This window comes from Ursus maritimus, unplaced genomic scaffold (assembly GCF_017311325.1).
Source record: "Ursus maritimus isolate PB19 unplaced genomic scaffold, ASM1731132v1 scaffold_33, whole genome shotgun sequence".
In the NCBI taxonomy this organism is placed as follows: Eukaryota; Metazoa; Chordata; class Mammalia; order Carnivora; family Ursidae; genus Ursus; species Ursus maritimus.
In genome coordinates this window covers 14,263,655-14,286,557 of record NW_024425897.1, presented here as the reverse complement: position 1 = coordinate 14,286,557, position 22,903 = coordinate 14,263,655, and the positions used below count along the sequence as shown (strand labels likewise).

Sequence of the window (22,903 nt, the reverse complement as noted above, 5' to 3'; positions counted from 1 at the left end):
ACTCAGTGACTTTTTTCTTTTTAATCAGTGTGCCTGTTTGGTGAAATTTATTAACTTAATCAAGGACAACCACACATGTCAATTACTAAACGTTTAAAATATATTTCTAAACAGAATGGGCCGACTCAGTCACAGTAACTGCTGATCTCCATAGCAGAGCAACCCACAAAGACACAGCACTGATTTTTTTCCCATAATCAGGGGTGAAAAATATACAACTTATTTCTGAACCAAAACCACAATTTCTGCAGTTTAAAATGCTTCACTGCCAATATGGCCCTGGTAGAAATTATGTATTTTATTTCCTTAAAAAAAAATTAAAAAAATTTTCCTAAGATACTAAATCATCAATCTGGAATGTAGATTCTGAGCACAAAGCAGCTCAGTTCACCTAAAAAATAAAGAAAAATTTCCCATCACCTGTCTCAGTAGGGCCTGAAAGGAGAGAAGTAGTGTGGGGAACCCCTGCTTTGGTATGGAGAGTCACGGCCCCTTGACCCAGACCGAGACCGTGAGTAGCCATAGCTGGTGCTTCTCTCTGGATAAACTCGGATGTAGGAAGTTTCACCCTGAAATTCAAACAAAAAGAGGAAAGGAAAAAAATAAGACCCAAGAATACAGTACGCTAATACCTAACATGGCTGCCTAACAATAATAGTTAAGTACTGAGCACTTACTGTTTGTCCCACATGATGTTATCTCATTAAACCCTCACAATAATGCTATGAGGGTAGGTATGCTTACCAGCTCATTTCAGGAATGAGGAAATGAATGTTCTTATCTGTTCCAGAGCAACACGAATAATAAATGGCAACTTCACATGTGGTAAATGCTCAAATACTAGCCACTGCTGTTTACATAACTGATTTACTGCCACTGATCCCTGAATCTAAGAACTAGAAAGAATCTCAGAGGTCATACAGTTCAATCCCTTGCCACCTCATATGTGCATCTTTGGATGAGTACCTATGGAAGAAGCTAACCCGTATTCAACACCTCTCAGGTGTCAGGACCTGGGTTAGATACTCAGTTATCTTCGTAAGTTAGCTTCCTGGCAAGTCTTACAAGACAGTGCTATTATTGTTCCTATTTTGCATATCGAGGAACCAGGATTCAGAGCATAGCTCAGCTAAGAAATTATTAAGTGACAGAGGAGTCATATCCAGGCTGGCCTGTGCCCTTTGCCCTCAGCCAACACTCTCAAAGGATCTAAAATGCTAAGATGAAACAAGTCAGATGTAGAATTCCCTAGGTGAAGTCAGTAACTGGATTTATCCTTACTGAGGCCCTGCTTTGCAGTATAACTGAGGACCAGATCCTGTTTTGTTTCTGCTCCAAATTCAGTCTGAGCAAAAGCACTGTTAAGCCTTATATTTTCCAAGCCCTAAAATTAGGGAATTATATGAATCCTTAGAAAAAGAAAATGGACCCCAGATATATCTAAACCCCACAGTAAGTCAGGACAAGATAACCAGAAAAAGCAATGTCCAGTTGGGTTGGCTCTTATCTCAGTGGTATCAAAGGGATAGTCAACATATGAATCAGACTGAGAGATCTAAAGCAGCAGCTGACTTCTAGAAAGGAAAGACATCAAGAACTAAGTCCTGAGGATAAGGTGACTACAAGAAAATGCCTAGGTGACTACTTGCATTACTCTGGGAAAGGAAAAATGAAGTGACAACTTGGTCCAATAGCAGTACCTTAGGAGAGCTGAGATGATGAGGTTGGCCTGCAGAGCCCAGACTAGACCCAGAGGAGGGACAACCATAATAATTAGGTTCACAGAGGTACACTGCAGATTAAGCCAGTTGTAAAAGGAATGGTATCACAGAATAGCTCACCACATTATGACAGACTGCACCAGTATTCTCTCCAGATTAAAAATACTACGACTGCAGACTTCTGTTACGACCCTGCAGGGTTTGAGCATGATGAATTCCTTGGCTTTATCCACTAAGACAGACCTTTAATGGTACTGTGAGGTCATCACATGGCAAACACATGGCCTGTTGCTACTTCTGCTAGGTCAGCTTCAGGTGGAGTGGCTTAGGTACAAGCTCAAAAGAAGGTGGGAACCTACCTCATGAGAGCGGAATTTGGTGTCATCCAGTTTACGCAGGGCATATTCCATGTCTTCTTTTCTGAGATATTCAACCATCCCCATTCCATCCTTCTGCACATCTGCATAACAGACGTCCCCAGCTTCTCGCATGTGATCCTTCAGGTCCTGCCAGCTGCCTGATGGTGGAAGTCCTAGGCATGGACAACATAAGAGAAAAGGCCATATCCTTCAGCCATGTTAACTGACCTGGTAAGAGCCAGCAATACCTAGAGTCCCTTTTTCATCAAACACTACTTTCAAATCCTGAGGATCCCCAAATCACAAATCCTAAGGGGCATAAAACCAGCAAAGGGTACTAAAGTATGTGTGGTAAATCACCTTAAGAAGCTGGTCCTCGGCTAGTCTTCCAGAGACCAAGCCCTTCTAACAGAGCAAGAACTCCACCCCATTACAGGTTTAGTATCTCTGAGAATTCACAGCCTTTCTTTATCCTTCATATTTAATATCAAACTCCCAAGACTTTGAGTTCTAATTTTCTCCATTGTGAGATTTATCAGTACCAATTATCTCTTGTTTGACAAGGTTCTCAGGACATGGGAATTTTGAAACTATCCAATGAAGTAACCAAGGCATAGGTGAAGGTGACAACACAACAAAAATCTAAAGTTTGTTTTCCTGTAGGTGTGAAGGACTAACAAACTAAACAAAGTACCTTTCAAAAGATCACCAACATTCTTCAATACAGTGGGGGAAAAGGTAAGACTCAGACGCTATAACTAGTCGGGAATTATACAACCCTACCTGATGTCATGAAAGGGAAATGTGCTCCTGCTCTCAAAGGCTGTGTTTACCGCTCACAGCTCAGGACTGCAGCCATTTCCTAATAGTTTTCTAAGCAGGATTTCAGAGCAGCATGGAGAGAAAAAAAGATATGTATGACATCCTGAAGGAGGGAATAGAGTTCTGGGGTTAAAAAATTACAAAGGGACACAAGATAGGCAGATACTGAGAGGATCACTCTTAAGTACCATGGAGGTCTGCTGTAACTGTGTGACGTTCATATCTAAGAAAGTGCCAGGTTTCTCAATACATTTCACTCCACCATGGTCCTACAATGCCCCTGCAATGTGCAGAAGGCCCCAGGTCTTTACCACTGTTTTAATATTTTGAAAAGATACATAAACCTCTGAGCTTGGCATTTCATCACTTGTTGACAGTGGACATTTCATTCTATATTCTGCAATACAACCCGTAGAACACCAAGTTCTTTTGTTTTCTTTTTTATATAATTCCAAAGCCACCACCAAAATCTGGCCTTTTTCAGCATCCAAGGCTAGGCAGTAGTTCAAATCTGGTTCCTGGAATGTCTAGCAAGTCTGATACCGAGTACATTACAAAAGAAAACATCTCTATAGAATTCTAGCTCACAGGGTTTTGCCATCATCTTCCCTCTCAACACTAGAAAACTTCTTTATAAGAAGCAAGTTGATGTTCTACCAAGGCTACACTACCAATGCAGTTTCATTTGCAAGATACCTGCCTCAGTGGCAAGACTGCAGGGCTTCAGACTGTGCACAGGCTATAGAAAAGAAAGCCCCACGTGTCCCATGCACTGAAGAGTAACAGCTAACATTTCTTGGAGGCCAGACTGTATGCTAAGTATTTTACATGCATCATCTCATTCAGTTTGAAAGGAACATACCTGAAACAAGAACTCGGAAATCAGATCTTCTCGTAGGAGGCCCATTCCTCCCACCGCGGGGCCACCCACCCCGACCGCCATAAGTCCTGGGGAACTCCACACGAAGCCGACACTGGCCATAATCATAACCATTCCTTCCATAAATCGCATCTTCAGCATCTCTGCAAAGAAAAGTTTGGAGTTAGTGCTGCTCAGGAGGCTGACTGACTTCCCAGTGATGGGCCTGAGTAACAAGTATAAAAGGGAAACCTGGAGTCAGAAAAAACAATCCTGATGCACTACTGCTTTTGTGTGAAGACCTGTCATGATATTCGAATTAAACTGTACACTGTCACACACACGGTTTTCTAGGTATGGAATGATAATAAAGGCGTAAACAGATGACTTACAAGAGGACTAAGTCAGAAAAAAAAACTGTTGACAGATGATTGATTTCACCACTATATTTCTCTCAGGCTGTGTGCAGTTTCACAAAATGCCCACCACACCCTAGTCCTTTAATATTCTTCAACAAGGCCTAGTACCATCAAGTCTATATAAAGAAAAATTCATTTGCAAAGAAATTAGGCTCAAAAGACAGATGGTTTGTGAGAAATATGTAACTCTCATGTGTACCTTTTCAGCACAGTTTGGAAAACTAAGTTGTGAAGACCACTATCTGGGTACAGTTTTGACAAAAGAGGTAAATATTCAATAAAGTTACTTTCAGTCTTCCCTAGGGTTCTAGGAGAAACCAAGTTGGTTCTCCAGTATTGGCCTGGAGTAAGAATGGCCTCAGAGCTTGGATGGACAAGCAGAGCCAAAGATGTACTAATGAAAAAGGCATCATTCAGTTGTCACAGGCATGTAATTGCTTATCAAGATTCTAGTCACAACGTTAAAAGCAATGAGGACCATGACCAGTGCAACCCTGGCTATACTTAAAATGAAGTGTAGGGAAAGCAGAACTGCTAGGGTTGAAGATTTTGAATACTGATTGACAAGTTCAAATCATTCTTCTGCTACTTACTAGTAGCCATCTTTGGGTAAATGCTTATTATCAAGTTTTCATGTCTCTTCAATGTGAGTAATAATGCCTATCTCACAGGGTTATTGTAAGGATTAAATAAGATACTATGTGTGCAGTGCTTTGCTAGAACCTTGGCATCTAGCGATATCAAAAGACAGCTTTTCTATTATGGAAGAAAGGGAAGAGATGACAATGTAGCATATCGTACAGTAAGTTTGTGTTTTAAAAGAACAGCATAGGGGGTTCAAATTCTACCTTGATCCCTTGCTAGCATCTCTTTTATCAGCAACTCTAAACCCTCAGTTTCTTCATTTGAAAAATGTGGCTAACACTACCTCTTTTATAGATTGTTGAAAATGTTGAAGTGGTAGTTGACACATGGTGACTGTTCAAAAAACACACTGGAAGTGTTAGAGGTGCAACCTTCTCCAGTTTAGGTGTGAAAATACCCACTTCCGTTTTTGAGGCAAATGGCAAGCCACTAAGAATGAGCTCTGTCAGTCATCAAAGTCTCAAGGTGCTTCCTACCTCCCTGTCCTCAGATGTCCTCCTTGCCCTATACCACCACACCAGATAGGCAAGACACCCTATGGACAGTCCTTGTAGTGAAGCCTGCCGGGCAAAGACTAGGTAAAGCGTTCCCTGGGGCACTGCTAGGAAACAGAGTGGGCTCTTATTTACCCCAAGTGCAGTGACCAGTCCATGCAGTGGCTTCTAAGAGCCACCAACCGCAGTTTTGAAAGTTCCCAGGCGTTGTCTGGCCGTGACGCCAACAAAGTTTGCAAAAATCACAAAGACCCAGTTTGAGCCAGTTTAGGGATCGAGAGCTTCCAAATGCTTGGGGCCCTAAGCATCTAGCGATGCCTCCCTCATTAGAGGAGTGGCGTGAAATCAGGGACCCCCTCAGACCGTTTTAGAAGTTTTTCCAAATCCCTGGTGCTTTTATAAGGACAGGCTTGGCCTGGCGGGGCGCGCGAGAATGCGATCTGTTCCATCACAAGAGACCCCTTCACGACCTCCAAAGGCGACCACATCCCCGCAGTCTGTTCCCCCACTAACGGCGAGTTCTGACTGGGGGGAGGGGTGGGCAGGGAGGGCGACTGGCCACTTCTGCTCTTCACCGAGTCCTCTCCTGGCTGGTTCCGGACCGCTTCCCCTGAAGGGTGCCTCTCCAGCCATGAGAGAGAGAATGGTCGTGTGTCCCATCCCCGTGGCCGGTCTGGGCGGGCCGAGGTCCTCCAAACGCTCAGCTTTTGTGTTTTTAAGTAAAGTAAAAAAAAAATAATAATAATTCTAGAGGAAGTGACGCCGGAGCAAAGGACGGCCGGAGCCTGCGGTGAGAGGAGGCCTCATCCTCCACCCGGGGGCGCCGTGTGGGGTCTGCGCGGAGGGGGGAGGGGAAACCCCGGAGGGGAGGGAGAGGAGGAACAGCGGGGGCCCGCGGGCTCAGGCGGGCGGGCGGAGCGGGGCCTCACCGGGGGTCCTCGAAGCGCACGAAGGCGAAGGGCACGAGGCCGTGCCGGTTCTTGAGCTCGATCTCGCGGATGCGGCCGTACTTGTAGAACAGGTCCTCCAGGTCCTTCTCGCGCACGTCGGTCGGAAGGTTCCCCACGTAGATGCGCCCGTCTCCCTCGCCGCCGCGCTCGTCCGCCCAGCCCGACATCCGCACCGCCCGACGCCGCGGGCCCGCCGCAGCCCACGTCGCCGCCGCCGCCTCAGCCGGGGTACCCCCGCAGCGTCCCCGCGGGCTCGGAGGCGCTCAGCCGCACTGCATTGTGGGAACGGCGGAGCGGAAGCTACGGGGTCGGAGGAAGCAAAAGGAATCGCCTTAAAGGGGACGCGGCTGCCATGACTGCGCGTGCGCGCAGGCCGGCGCCCCCTGTAGGTGCGGGCGGGCCCGGGGGCAAAGAGAGCGAGAGCTTGGAGTCGGGCGAATTGGGTTCGATTTCTAGAATTCTCTAAAGGCAATTCACTCGCCAGCTTCATGGACAAGCGGCCGGGACATGGGCAAGTGACTCAGGCTTCCTGGGCCTCAGTTTTCTGCCTCTGTAGCACTGTCTACCTCACAGGCTTTTGTGAGCACTCCCTGAGGTGACGCGGGTAGCGGCCAGTGTGGGCCCCCGCGGGCTGTCACTCTGCGTGCGGGGCGCCAGAGGGAGGGAGCCAGGCCCGGGCCGCAGGCTGACCCCGCTGTGGCCTGAAGGAGTCCCGGACCGTGGGCTGGGTGGGGCTGTCGCGGCCCTCAGACTCAGGTCAGTAGCCCTCTGGGCGACCCTGCCCCCATTTTACAATCGCTTAGAACTGAGGGTCTAAGGTGGACTGAAGATGGGTGTGAGGGACCTGAGATGGCCTCCAGAACTTGGGCTTGACATTCAGGGGAGACTAGGAGGGAGTAGAAGAGTCTCAGCTATCTCAGCTGTTGCTGTGGAGTGCCTTCCACTATTTGTGCTTTTAATCCTCACCGAAGATGGTGGGATTCCGATATTACAGGTGAGAAAACGGAGGTCTCATCGTGAGGTCAGGATTAGAACCCAAAGCCGCGCTCCCAGCCTGTGGGCCGAGCCTCTCAGGAGCTCAGGTGGACTGCCACCTTGACACTATTTCACATTTACTACCCATAGTTCAGGGCACTGAACCTGAGGACGTTATAAAAATAGACGTCTAAAAAGAGCTCGTATATTAAAAATGAAACCTCTGTGGATTGATGCATGGGCAGATAGGCAAAAGCAAATACAGCGGAATGTTAACTGGAGAATCTAGACGGTGGGTGCATACAGTATGTTCAGGGTACCATACTTTAAACCTTTTTGTATATCTGAAAATTTTTATAATAAATGTTGGGAGGCAGGTATGAAACTTGTTATAAACAAACTCTAGGGGAGCCTGGCTGGCTCAGTCGCTGGTGACTCTTGATCTCCGGGTTGTGAGTTTGGGCCCCACGATGGGTGCAGCGATTACTGAAACAAATAAACTTAAAAACAAACAAGAACTCCATTAATGCTACCAATAGCAAGAGAATAAAACCAAACGTTTAATCTGAAGGTACAGTAGTTGATTTGTAGTTATACCATCTCTGACCGCTTTTTTTTTCTTTTTTCTTTTTTTTAAGTAGACCCAAGCCCATCATAGAGCCCAACCAGGGTTTTGAACCGAGGACCCTGAGATCAAGACCTGAGCTGAGATCGAGTCTCAGGCTCAACTGACTGAGCCACCCAGGCGCCCCCACCTCTGAGCCTTTTAAAATAAACAAAAATTGGGGACCCACACATAACTACTGAGTGTATAACCTTTTTGGAAAGTAGATTGATGGTATTCGTCAGGCCCTGATAATATACATAAGGCTTTTGGTCCAGTAATTTCACTTGTAGGATTTTATCATCAGGAATTAAGAAATCTTTACAATAAATGATGTATGCTCATTGCATTCCGTGCAATGAAAAAAAAAATTGGGGTGCCTGGGTGGCTCAGTTGGTTAAGCATCTGCCTTCGGCTCAGTCATTATCCCAGGGTCCTGGAATCGAGTCTCGCATCAGGCTCCCTGCTTAGCGGGGAGCCTGCTTCTCCCTGTGCTTGTGCTCTCTCTCTGTGTCAAATAAATAAATAAATAAATAAATAAATAAATAAATAAATAAAATATTTATTTTTTTATTTTTTAAAGATTTTATTTATTTATTTGAGAGAGAGATTGAGAAAGAGCATGAGAGGGAAGAGGGTCAGAGGGAAAAGCAGACTCCTCGCTGAGCTGGGAGCCCGATGCGGGACTCAGTTCTGGGACTCCAGGATCATGACCTGAGCTGAAGGCAGTTGCTTAACCAACTGAGCCACCCAGGCGCCCCATAAATAAAATCTTGAAAAAAAAAAAAATTGAACCCGTGATAATAAGGAAGTGGTTCAACATAATAATGCTGAATGTTACACAATTATTAAATGATATTTTGAAGGATATTAAGGTCATGCTAATTTAGTTATAATTAAAATGACTTTAAAATGTCGTTTAAGGGCCACCTGGGTGGCTTCAGTTGGTTGAGCGGCTGACGCCATCTTGGCTTGGGTCTTGGTCTCACGTTGTTAAGTTTGAGCCGGAGTTGGGCTCTACTCTGGGTGTGGAGCCAACTTAAAAAAAATGTATAAATACATTATACACATGTAAGTATATGTTCTTAAGGAATCTATTAAATTGGTTGACACCCGTTGTCTCTAAAGAATGAAGTTGTGGGAACTTTCACTTTAGACCTCATACATTTCTGTAAAGTTGAAAATAGTTACTGCAACTATGTTTCATTTTTATATTCTGAAAAAAAGGGAAATGAAAATTTAAGCAGTACTATCCAGTTCTGTTCAAGGGAATACACATACACACACACATACACACACACAAACACATTGGAGGTTCCTCAAAAAAAAAAAAAAAAAAAAGATATATGAAGAAAATAACTTTCCAAATGTTTGTGGAGATATCTGTGGTTGGAAATGATTTCTATATTTTTATTTATGCTGTTCTGTATTTATCAAATTGTCTGTAATTAGCATGTACTACTTTTATAATTGGAATAAAGCACAATAAATTATTTCTAAAATAAAATAGAACCATCTGCTGTATTCTGAATTATGTAAAGCTTCTAGTTGTTCTTTGCTAGCCTTCAGAAGTCAAGCAGGGAAGAGCCCTAACCAAATATGATCTTGAGTCAAAGTACAAAGCCTTGTAGGAGCTTACATATCCTGAAGGCATTCAGAAGTCTAGATGCCTCCCCATTTTTGGGGTGTGTTTAGGTGTGTTAATACCACTATCTGACTCCTACCACTTCTACATAATTGTTGCCTGGAAACCGCTCCCCACCCCCCACCCCCGCAAAAAAAATGCTGGTTGGAGACAATTTGATCATCTCCTAGGAAGAGCAGTGGAGTCAACTACGTAGCCTACTAGGACTCAAGGTGGAAGATTGCTCATAAATATTAATGATTCAGCTTATATTGTGCAAAGTCTGGCGGCATGCAATCGCCAGAGGGGTTCATGCCTAACTTAGAAAATGTTGTGCCCTAATGTGGAGATAGGGCCAAGCACAGCCTTTCAGAATTAGAAGGAAGACAGCTAAATTGCTAGGGGGCATTAATGATCATTCATGGAACCCTAAAGGTGGATTTTTTTTTTCTTTCTGTGAACCCAGGTACTAACTTTTGCAGGTTAGAACACAAGGCCAGAATTATGGCTTAATGCTTAAGGGGCTCATGGGTTCCATTTTCTACTAAGGCCAGAGACCCTAGGCAGGATCATGCTTTTGAGCTTTTGCATCATAAAGTACAACGCTATAATTTAGGCCCTATAAGAGGCCCATGGCATGCAGTAATACAATTCTTCTGTCCTCAAGGTGTATATTCAAGCTGCTTTTCAAACAGGCATTGAGAGCACATTTGTGATAAAGGTAAACTGCTGCGACACCCCCTAGCAAGAGTCTTAGAGATTATAAGGAAGGCTTCCAGGAGGAGATGTTTAGGTGGAGCCCTGAAAGACAAGTAGCAGTTAATCATAGGGAAAAAAGGGAACATGACAGATTACCCATATATAAGAGAGCACAGCAGACCAGGGGTGATCCCTACTGCCCTACAGTATGGCTGGGGCAGAGGATACAAATGGGGAAGATGGAGGAGGAGCTGGGGCTGGGGCTTGCAAAGCTTAGTAGGGTTACGGAGTGTGGACTTACTGAGAGCAACGAGTAGCCATTAAAGGCTTTAAGGAGTTATGTTGAGATGAGGTAGTTTCAGAAGGAAGTGGCAACTGAAAGGATTAGCGATAGCAGAAGGAGATAGGGAGGAGCAGACCAAGAGCTAATTTGACTAGAGGGCAGCTGAGGGATAACAGGGGAAGAAAGGGAGAGAGAGAGAGGTGTGGCAATACCTGCCACAAAGTGGTAGGAGAAGAAAGGGAAAAATGAAAGGGGGGGGTCTAGACTGGTGATGGGTATTAAGGAGGGCACGTATTGCATGGAGCACTGGGTGTTATACGCGAACAATGAATCATGGAACACTACATCAAAAACTAACGATGAACAGATACTAACATATCAAAAAAAGAGAGGTGGGGGAGGGGGAAAATCTTGGGGAGAGAGACAAGAAAAGGGGTCTATGTAGGAAGTACTGCTGTGTAATTGCAGTGTAAAGCCCCTTCCTGGGACTTCATAGATTCCTTTATTTAAAACTACATTATCCATTAGTGATTTTGCAGTTGGATTCTTACTGTTCTGGGAGGATAGGACAGTGTAGTCAGCCTGGCCTAAAGGTGAGTATAGGTAAGAACAGGGATACCTCCAAATGGCCCATTGACTAGCAGGTTGCATGGGGAAATAACATGGGAGCCAGTGCAGAGAGACCCTAGCTGGGAGACCACTGTAGTCCTCCAAGCAAGAGATGCCAGTGGCCTGACGTAAGCTGATAGAGATACATGCTAAGGAGGTCAGTTAGCCCAAGGAGACGATATCATAGGACATGGCGATAGACTGGGTGTGGGGACTGAGTGAGGAGGAGTCCTGGTTGATTTCCAAGTTCTTGGCTTGAAGAACTGGTTATGCCTTGGTAGCATTCTGAGATGGGGAATGGAGCAGAAGAAAGTGACCTACAGGGGATGAACAATGATGATGAGTTCAGGTATGTGTGGAGAACATAAGGAAGAATAAGAAATGTGACAGCTCTAGGCTCTATGTGCCTTCTCCACTAATTCTGGGTGCATGACTTGATGATGGTGGATGGGCATCAGAGTTCTCAGATACCTGGGGTAGGACTGTCCTTTCTACAGGGATAAGCTTTCACCTAAAATACACAGGAGCTCAATAACGTTATCATTCCTAATATGAAGAGAACAATGGCACTGTTGTGCTTATCTTCAGATTGATAAGAAGGCTTTGATCTTGGCAGAGTGTTAAGAGTTAATGTTCATTTCCCACAGCAAGCCATTCACTAGGGAGTAGGGCAGTGCCCAATAAAAAGTAATAATAAAACAATTATCAGTGGGGATAAAACATTCTGTGAACTGGCCCATCTAGTTTTCTCCCTTTCCCTATGACATCAGTTCCCTCTGGCATCCCAGCAAAATGTTTTCTTCTGGGTCAGGCTCAGTCATGAGTTTCTCCCAGACTCTGGTCCTTGGGAGCAGTGGACAGAAGAGGAAGTGATGTGGGGAGTAAACCATCAGTGGGAAAATGAGTCACCTTGGAGAAACTGGTCCAGGCTGCCAGGGAGAGCTGCGGGTTGGGTCACTGTGGAATGTGTGCCTGGTCACATCACCGTGGGAGCTTTCTCTTTGTTATTCTTTGCCACTGTATTTGTGTGATGGAATAAAATAAAACATACTCTGTGGAGCTACATAATAGAGAACTTTGCTGTGCAGGGGAGGTAGGGGAGAAGCCGCAGCAGACTAGGTTTGGAGGGGGTTTGGATGCAGAGAGCTTTCAGGAAGCAAGTGGCATGTGTGGGAGGATGAGAGGAGGAAAAAGATAGGAAAGATAATTCAAGAAGATTTGCAGTGTGTTGTGAATATTATTCCCCTTGGGTGTCTCCTTAAGAGACTGCAGAAAATCCTTAACATTGTTTTTCAGTTATTTTTGGGTAATAAGCTGATGTTGATTTTTTTTTTTTAAGATTTTATTTGTTTATTTGAGAGAGAGAGCTAGAGAGTGGCAGAGGGAGGGGGAGAAGCAGGCTCCCCGCTGAGCAGGGAGACCATGTGGGGATTGACCCTGGAACCCTAGGATCATTACTTGAGCTGAAGACAGACACTTAATGGCTGAGCCACCCAGGTGCCCCTAAGCTTTTTTTTTGAATGGGGCCAGACTGGTAGGAACCTCCCTTTTTCATGAGGAGGCACAATTAAAGCAGTGAGCATACTGAATTTGTAGCAGCTTTGTTGCTTTATTTTTTGTCAACTTGCTATATTGATGGAGTCCTCAAATTGCTTGTCATATCAGGGCTTCTTTTTCTTGGATTCTGGGGCCTCAGTGACCAGTGAATGACTGAGACTCCCTCCCCACCTAACCCCCGCCCCAACCCTGCAAAACTCTAAAAGTTGTAAAGTTGGATGCAGAATATTGCATGTGAACAGAACAGTCTTTATTCTGGGGAGAATATGCCTGCAGTGCTGTCCAGTAGAACTCTGTATGATGATGGAAACATTCTATATCTGAGTTCTATGCAGTAGCCATTAGCGTCATGTGGCTGTTGAGCTCTCGAAATGTGACTACGGCAACTGAGATACTGAACTTTTAATTGTATTTAATTGTAATTAGCTAATATTACTTTATTACTTTATAAAGATTTATTTACCTGAGAGAGAGAGAGAGAGGGAGAGGGAGGCACGAAGAGTTGGAGGAGGGGCAAAGGGACAGGAGGGAGAGAGAGAATCTCAAGCAGACTCCCTGATGAGCACAGAGCCCCAAGACACAGGGCTGGATCTCACAACCCATGAGATCATGACCCGAGCCCAAATCAAGAGTCAGATGCTTAACCAACTGAGCCACCCGGGCGCCCCAGTTAATATGAATTTAAATAGCCAGATGTGGCTAGTGGCTACCATGTAGGCTGGTGTAGGTCATCACTCTCAAAGATCTGTAAATCCACATCCCCCCAGAAAAGGTTAAGAACCACTGAGACCAATCACTTCCCTTAAAAGCCACATTATGTTGGCACATAGTAGGTGCGGTTAAATAACAATAAAAAATTTAAATTTTAAAGATCTAATTGACTTTATGTTTTTTTTTTTTTTAAGATTTTATTTATTTATTCGACGGAGACAGAGACAGCCAGCGAGAGAGGGAACGCAAGCAGGGGGAGTGGGAGAGGAAGAAGCAGGCTCACAGCTGAGGAGCCTGATGTGGGGCTCGATCCCGTAACCCCGGGATCACGCCCTGAGCCGAAGGCAGACGCTTAACCGCTGTGCCACCCAGGCGCCCCCGGCTTCATGTTTTTTTAAGTTTATTTTTAATTTTTTAGTAATCTCTACACCATTGTGGGTTGAACTCACAGCCCTGAGGTCAAGAGTCGCATGCTCCTCTGACTGAGCTAGCCAGGCACCCTCCTAATTAGCTTTATTAATTGATTCATGAATCAGGCAGCATCCAGTCTAGTAAGTAAACAAGAGCTCTAGAGTACTACAGAAAAGGAAAGCTTTTTAAAGATAGAGAGGGAATGGAAAAAAGCAAATGATTAGCAAAGAATCCATTGTTTTAGGCAAAGTCACCCTCCCAAGGGGAACTGAAGGGGCCTATCAGTAAACTTTCTAGTGTTAACCAGAAACTTCCCATGTTGACTGGTTAAAGATTACATTTCTGGGGGGTTGAAACTGCAGCTAGGTTAGATATTAAGTCCTGTTTTACGGACTTGGGGTCTTCACCTCAGTGACACGATTTCGGGCCTGTGGTTTTCTTTTCAACAGTGCTTAATGAACACCTGTTGACTTTATTAACTAGTACTTAAAAAAGAGTTCCTCTAGCTCCAGAAAAGGGGAACTGAGGTACAAAGTGATGGATGGGCTCCTCCAGTTCACCAGGTTTTATTTTCTCAGCCCCAAATTCCTTACCCTCAACCCAGTACCATTCCCTAAACATGCTCTACCCTGTCACGTACCTTTGAAACTCATTTTACGGCAGAGTAAACCAGAAACACAAGCAAAGGATTGAAGGGGTGTGAAATGATTAATGACGGCGCTAATGATACAGATATATATATACATATATATATATATATATATATATTTGGATGCAGCAAGAAGATGCTTTTATTTAATAGACTCCTAATGTTTTTGGACTCGAATCAATTTTGTACTAAGCAGATTTTTAATGAACTCTGTCAATATAATTTGGTAACAGCACCTCAAAAATAAAAACATTCCTTAAAGGTAAAAAAAAAAAAAAAAAAGGCAGGGGGGAATATCTGGAGATTTTTTAAAAGTAAAAAAGAAAAAAAAAAATGAACACAGAGCCAAGAAGCTTCTAAGCCACACGTCGCTCAGTGCTGACACGTGCAGCGTAGCTGAACTCCCTTCTGTCTGGCTGCGGCTGGCTCTCCCCCTCAGTCAGCACGTGTGCAGGGCTTCTGTGAATGTCACACTGACAAACATTCCCCGGAGCTAGGCAGCTGGAGACCAGTTTCTTTTGTTATTCTATCCTTTCCCTTGGGTTGCCAGTTGTCTTGTGACAGACTCCTTGAAGGTACCTGCTGGAAGCCAGGTTTTTGTCCCTTATGGAATGCTTCTTCCCCAGCTCTTAAGAGCCCATGGTGGTGTATGTGGCATCTGGGACTTTGGTGGCTTCCCCACTCCTTGCACACTTGACATTTGTTCATTCATTCGACTGATATGTATTGAGCCACAGAACAGCCTGGCTCTGTGGTGGCGCCAGGGACAAAACAGTGAACAAGACCCAAAGGCTGCCCTCCCACTGTTCACGGGCAACTGAAAGGAAATTATAACAAAGTGGGATATGTGCTACAAGAAATAATGGGGTGCTTCTGGGGCTCTTAAGTCAGGCTGGAGTGGGGTATTCAGGGAAGGCTTCCTGGAGGGAGTGGCTTGTGAGACCTGAAGAACCAGCTGGTGTCAGCCAGGTACTGAGGAGAGGAGAAGGAAGAGCTTGTGCAAAGAAAGCGGGGAGGGCGGAAAAGAACTTGGTGCTCTGGGGGAAGCTCAGTAGCTTAGCACAATATTGGCATGAGTTGGGGGTGAGGGGTGCTCCTTCTCCCTCTAGAACCACAGGTGACTTATGGTGAGAAGCCCCAATGTAAATCAGAGCCTGGCTGAGTTAGGATATATATCTAAGTCCTGAGTATTTCAGCTGCTCAGTAGAAATCAGTGTGAGTTGCCTTTACCATACAAATGTTTATTGTATATCTCTGAATAGGGTGATTGTAAAAGGGAGTAGGCTGGGAGGGAGGGGAAAGCCTGAGGGGACTGTAGCCTCACAGTCTCCGAGGGGACGTGAATAGCAAAAGGGTGCTTGTTTGGGAACCAGAAGAGCAAAACTGGACCAAGCAAAAATCCAGTGATCCCTCCTGGCCCTTGGGAAGAAGGGCCACAGGGGGAGCTAGAATGTTTATTAATAATAACTATGATTCCCTAATAATAACTGGAAGCAACCTCCAGGTCCATCTGGTGGGGACCTGTCACAGGGGAAATGTGGAGGCCTGAACACTATGCAGACATTACAAAAACCAAGTCCATATATGCAGGTATGAAAAGATCTCCAAGATATTTATAGAACATCTACCGTATGCACCCGGCTAGATGCTAGGGACTCAGCAGTGGAGGAGTGAAGTGTCTGCCCCCTGGAGAGAGCCCCTATCTTGGCTCTTTATCGTGTGCCTCCCCCAGCTTCTCCTCCTCTCCCACTACTCCTCAGCCAGCTTCTCTAGGATCTGCTGTGTCTGAAAGTCTGCACTTGATCTTTGCAGGGGCTAATTCTTGGAACATTGATTTCTCCACCTCTGCCTCCCCAGTCTTTTGCTTGGCCAAACCCTCCGTGACCTCCGGATTCCCGACTTGGTGAGTTTTGCCATTCAGTGGTAGCAAGAACTGTATGAAATCCAGTCTAGAACTTTCCTCCTAATTTGTACCTCTGAAAGGCTTAATTGTGTTGCTGATTTGCAAACTCTTCTGGGGGGAGAGGGGCAGAGGGAGAGGGAGAGAGAGAATCTCAAGCAGACTGCCCGCTGAGCACAGAGCCCCACGCAGGGGTCTGATCATAACCTGAGCTAAAGTCATGAGTCAGATGCCTAACCGACTGAGCCACTCAGGCGCCCCAGGAGAGAGAGAATCTTAAGCAGGCTCCATGCCCAGCATAAAGCCCTACCCAGGGCTCAATCTCACAACCCTGAGATTATGACCCTGAGCTGAAATCAAGAGTTGAACACTTAGCCAACCGAGCCACCCAGCACCCCATGATTTATCTAAGCATAATCTAGCATCTTTCTGTCAAGTTCTATACAATATCTTGTTGGTATTTTAATTGGAATGGTGTTAAATCTATAAATTTACATGTGGAAAATTTTTTCATTCTTGCTATATTTGGCCTTCTCATCCAGAACCTTGATGTCACTTTCCATTTATTCACATCTTTTCTTTTCTCCTATTTGTGGCTTATAATTTTTATATCTGTTGAAGTCTGTGTATCTAGCACTATGCTAATACCGAGTGACTTCCTCTGGTGTCTTTTTTTTTTTTTTACATGTAATGTGTCGTTTTTCCATATCAATTCTCCAGTTCTCTAACACCAGCTCTGTATACAACAAATCAATTCAATTATTTAAGATTTTATTTATTTATGAGGAGAGTGAGAGAGAGAGAGCACAGCAAGGGGAGCAGCAGAGGGAGAGGGAGAAGCGGGCTCCCTGCCAAGCAGGCACCACTCAATTCTTTTTTTTTTTTTTTTTGAAAGATTTTATTTATTTGAGAGAGAGAGCACGCTTGAGAGCCAGGGGGAGAGGCAAAGGAAGAGGGAGAGGGACAAGCAGGCTCCCTGCTGAGTGCAGAGCCCAATCCCAGAACCCCATCATGACCTGAGCCAAAGTCAGACGCTTAACCAACTGAACCACCCAGTCACTCCAATTCAGTTCAATTCTGACACTACCCAGATTTAGTGCAGAACCCCACAGGTTAAGGGCTCAGTCCTGCAAGACTTATCCTTACTTCAGGCAAGGGCCACAAATAGGGTTCCCAGTGTACCCATAGTTTTCTTCTGGCTGACTAGAAATTTGGGGTTTCCAGCAGACTGAATGTTTACCCCCAAAATTCATACGTTGAAACCTGCCTCCCAGTGTGGTAGGATTAGGAGGTAGGACTTTGGGGAAGTATTAGTCCTTAAGGGTAGAACTCTTAAGAAAAGGACTAGGGCCCTTACAGAAGAGACCTCAGAAAGCTCCCGTTTCTTCCACCATGTGGGGACACAGGGAGAAGACAGCCGGCTATAAACCAGGATGTGGGCTCTCACCAGAACCCAACCATGTCGGCACCCTGATCTTGGACTCCCAGCCTCCAGAACTGCGGAAATGAATTTTGGTTGTTTCCAAGGCCTCCAGTCTGTGGCGTTCTGTTCTAGCAGCCCAAGTGGACTAAAACAGGAGTCCTGAGCATGGAGGAGGTTTTTAGAGCCATGAAAATGGAGACTATGAGAAGTGGCCCAAAGAGTGAGGCCTGGGACACGCCTTCCTTCAGAAGGCAGGGAGAAGAGGTGGACAAGCAGCCGAAACGGAGGAGCACTCAGGGAGAGAGGAGAACTGTGAGAGTCCCAAGGATCCTGGAACCCAAGCGAAGAGTGAGCTTCAGGAGGGAAGAAAGCAAATGGTGACAAGTACATCAATGGAGTGCTGAGAACTGGTCACTGGATTTAGCACATGGCAGTCACTGGTCACCCTGATCAACTGTTTTGGTGCAGTGAATTGAGGAGACCATGGACAATGGGCCGTGTCTCAGTCCATTTGGGCAGCTGTAACAAAATACCCCCGACTGGGTGGCTTATAAACAGCCAAAATTCATTTCTCATCGTTCTGAAGCAGAGACATGGAGATAGTAGCCCCCTTGCCCTTATCCACGGTTTCACTTTCCCTGGTTCCAGCTTCAGTCTGGAAGCAGATGATCTTCCTGGCGATCCTCAGAAGGTTAGTAGTAGCCTAACGCTACATCGCAATGCCTGCTCTTCACCTCGCTTCATCTCATCACACAGGCATTTTATCATCTCACATCATCACAAGAAGGGGGAGTTGAGCACAAGAAGATACTTTGAGAGAGAGATCCTAGTCACACAACTTTTATGACAGTTCTATAGTTGTTCTACGGTTATAATTCTTCCATTTTCTTGTTAATTATTACTAATTGTTAGTTGATTGTTGGTATAGCTATTGTTGTGAATCTCTTCCTGTGCCTGATTCATAAATTAAACTTTATCGTAGGTATGTCTGTATAGGAAAAACACAGTATATTTCGAGGACTCTGTTCTCTCTGTGGTTTCAGGTAGCCACTGGGAGTCTCGAAACACATCCTCCACAGATGACAGGGCACTAACTGTATAAGCATTTCTTTGGCAGAGAGCTGAATGGGGTTGTAGCTAGAGGAGAATGTAGAGTTAAGGAAGGCATTTTTTTTAAAGATTTTTTTTTTTTAAAGATTTTATTTATTTATTTGACAGAGATAGGAACAGCCAGTGAGAGAGGGAACACAAGCAGGGGGAGTGGGAGAGGAAGAAGCAGGATCATAGCAGAGGAGCCTGATGTGGGGCTCCATCCCATAACGCCGGGATCACGCCCTGAGCTGAAGGCAGACGCTTAACTGCTGTGCCACCCAGGCGCCCCAAGGGAGGCATTTATTAACAACAGAGAGTGTTGAAGGATGTTTGTACGCTAATGGAAATAATCCAGTAGATGGGGGAAATTAATGATGCAGGATTTGACACACTGGCCATCGCAGGCATGAGAGGAGATGGACTCAGGGCCAGGAAGATGGCCTTAGACAGGAGCACTCATGGTTCATGCCCGGTACCTGGAGGGGAGGCAGTGTGTGCATACGGACATGCGTGGGCAGGTAGTGATGGTGGGGGGAATGTAGGGAAGACTATTAAAAGAATGAAGCAGATTTATATGTCGTGACATGGAAAACTCAGAATCATCCCATTTTGGTAAAAAGAAAGAAAAAAAGACCTATTCTATGCATTTAAAAGATCTAATTTTAACAGTTGTTATCTTTGAGTTGTAAGATTATCAGGAACGTTCTTTTCCAGATTCTAAATTGCTGCAGTGTTTGACTTTTATACAATGAGTACCTATTACTTCTGAAAGTAGAATAAAACGAAGATTATTTTTAACTTTGAAGGATGTTCATCAGAACAAAGTGTTGTTACAATACTGAAAAATTGGAAACAACTCAAGTGTCCAATGATAAGGGATTGTTTCAAAAAGTGGTGGTTGGAAAATAGTTATGGATGGACTATTTTTTTTTTAAGATTTTATTTATTTATTTGACAGAGAGAGAGAGGGACAGCGACAGAGGGAACACAAGCAGGGGGAGTGGGAGAGGGAGAAGCAGGCCTCTTGCTGAGCAGAGAGCCCAATGTGGGGCTCGATTCCAGGACTCTGGGATCATGACCTGAGCCAAAGGCAGATGCTTAACGACTGAACCACTCAGGTGCCTCTGGATGGACTATTAAGAAGCAATTGAAAAATTATGTTGGGGGCGCCTGGGTGGTTCAGTCAGTTAAGCGTCTGCCTTCAGCTCAGGTCATGATCCCAGGGTCCTGGAATTGAGCCCCGATTCTGGCTCCTTGTTCAGCAGGGAGTCTGCTTCTCCCTCTCCCTCTGCCGCCCCCCCCACTTGTGCTGTCTCTCTCTCTTAAATAAATAAATAAAATCTTAAAAAAATGATATTTACAGTGTGATAGGTATCATATGAATATGGGTATATATATATATATATGCATTGAAAAATGATGATTTTTTTAGGGCACAATATTAACAATGGTTCTCTCTGTACAGTTAATAGTTATAATTTAATTCTTTGTGTTCTCCTGTATCTTTTACTTTGCACATTTATTATTTTTACAATTTTATAATCTTTAATAAAAATTGGATGACAGGAATGAAAACTGGTTAAAAACTCTAAATGTTTCACACCTGTGATGGCTGTGAATTGAGATTGATAACAGTCACAGTTTGCTGTACTAATTAATTATTTTACTTTATAGCCTGATGGTAAAGGGCCCATAAATCCAGGAATCTAATTTATATGAACTCAGATAGGAAATAATCACAGAGAAGAGAGTCACAGAGGCTCTGGCCAGAACAACCTGGCACCTCTGCTTAATGAAAGACTGATCTTCTTTGACTTTCGATGGGGTTTATTCCAATAAGCCCATCATAAGTTGAAAATATCCTAAGTCGGAAATGCATTTAACACACATAACCTACTGAACATCATAGCTTAGCCTTGCCTACCTTAAAAGTACTCAGAACACTTACATTAGCTGGTAGCTGGTCAAAATCATCTAACACAAACCCTATTTTTTAATAAAATGTTGATTAGCCCATGAAATTTATCGAACACTGTACTGGAAGCGAGACGCAGAATGGCTCTATCAGTCTTTTACCCTTGTGATTTCATGGCTGAGGGGAAGCTGTGAGTGAGAGCATATAGTACCGCATATCGCCGGCCTAGGAAAAGATCCAAATTCAAAATTCAAAGTATAGTTTATTTTTATTTATTTTTTAAAAGATTTTATTTATTTATTTGACAGAGAGAGAGAGAAGAGAGCACAAGCATGGGGAGCAGCAAGCAGAGGGAGAGGGAGAAGCAGGCTCCGTGTGGAGCAGGGAGCCCAATGCAGGGCTCGATCTCAGGACCTGGGATCATGACCTGAGCCGAAGGCAGCCGCTTAACTGACTGAGCCACCCAGGTGCTCCCAAAGTATAGTTTAAATTGAATGTGTATCACTTTTGCACCATCGTAAAGTAAAAAATCTTAAGTCTAGGGATACCTGGGTGGCTCAGTTGGTTAAGCATCTGCCTTCGGCTCAGGTCATGATCTCAGAGTCCTGGGATCAAGTCTCACATCAAGCTCCCTGCTCCGCACGGAGCCTGCTTCTCCCTCTCCCTCTGCCTGCCGCTCCCCCTGTGCTCTCTCCAACAAATAAATAAATACAATCTAAATACAATCTTTAAAAAAAAAAAATCTTAAATCTAATCATCCTAAGCCAGGGACTGTCTGTAATATCTTTGGAGTGGCTCATAGAAGAAACAGACTTTTACGTCCAGCCTTAAACTCTGGCTTTGAGATCCCCAAATGCCAAGTTTGGGGGCACCAAGGATTCTACTCTTCGGAGAAAGGACATCCCTCCTGCCCTGGAGAGAACTGGGGCTCTGCAAACAGATGTCTAAAATGGAGCAACTAAGAGATGGAGGCAAAGGGGCAACAGTCAAATACTTCTTCAGTGGTGACTTGGCTGCCACATTGGCTCCCCTGTCCTGGCCTACCCTTTTTAGTGACCCTATGATCACGTGAAGCCCAACCTATAGCCTTTCAGGGCCAATGATGGCCTCAGGACAGAGTCTATGTGTCTTAGCTAGGCTCACAAGACTCTGAAGGTCTGCTGTTGCCCGCTCCCCACCCCCAGCTTCATCTGTCCCACTCTCCCAGATCACTTCTCTGTAGCCAAGTTGGCTTTCCTCAGCTGTCAACCTCCTTCGAGTCTTCAGGTCTTTGTGCTATTCCTTTCACCTGAGAAGCTTCTGCATGTCTCCTTCTGCAAGTTCATTCTCCTTTAGATTGGTCCTCAAATGTGACTTCCCAGGAAGCCTTCCTGCCTCCCAGGCTAGGGTACAGCCCTCGTTAACAGCTCTCATACTAGACTATATTCTCTGTCATTCCATTTGTCACAACTGTAATCACATCATCATATGCATCTTGTTCAATACCCACCTCTTCCACATACAAAATATAAATACCATTAGTATGGAGCCATATCTGACTTACTTCCTTTCATGACCCTAGTGCCTAAATGGGGGCCTTGTACAAGTAGGTGCTGAATAAGTATCTGTTGAAAAAAAATAAGTGACTAAGAGGCAGGGCAGGAACTCCCAATGTTTATCCTCTAAGTGGCCAAAGCACTTAGACAGGAAAAATTAAGTAATGGAGCGTCTCTTGGGCAGGTACCTAGGGATATACATCTCTGTACCTAGCACCTACCTTAAGGGCCTGGCCCATGTTAAAAGCTCAGAGAATGTTGTTAGCTGAATAAGCATTACCTCTTCCATCTTCACGTACTCCTCCCTCCGTGATGACCTCATCCGGTCTCATGGCTTTAAATGTCACTTATAAACTGATGACTCCGCAAATTATAGCACTAGCCTGGACCTCTTCCCAGAACTCATATATCCAACTACTTATTTGACACCTCCACTTGGAATGTCTAATAGGCATCTTAAACTACACATGGCCAAAAACAACTTTTCGTTTCTGTTTTGGCCAGCCTTCCCCAACCCAGTCTATTCTTCTCATTGTTCAGGCTACAAGTTTTGGAGTCATGCTTGACTCCTCTCTTCCCTCACACCTTGCATTCAATTAATCAGCAAATCTGTCTGCTCCACCCTGAGAATATATCTAAAATCCAAC

The 22,903-nt window shown here is 44.7% G+C and overlaps 1 protein-coding gene across 1 annotated transcript; it reads right to left on the bottom strand.

The window, feature by feature from the left end:
* Positions 1-78: 78 nt before the first annotated feature.
* Positions 79-6,526, bottom strand: SRSF9 (serine and arginine rich splicing factor 9). Its single transcript, XM_040619844.1, has 4 exons — positions 6,249-6,526; positions 3,765-3,925; positions 2,081-2,253; positions 79-569 (listed from the first exon to the last, which is right to left on the bottom strand). Exons 1-4 carry the CDS (start codon positions 6,434-6,436, stop codon positions 426-428), a joined length of 666 nt encoding a protein of 221 aa, XP_040475778.1. The 5' UTR covers positions 6,437-6,526; the 3' UTR covers positions 79-425.
* Between the last annotated feature and the right edge of the window lie 16,377 nt (positions 6,527-22,903).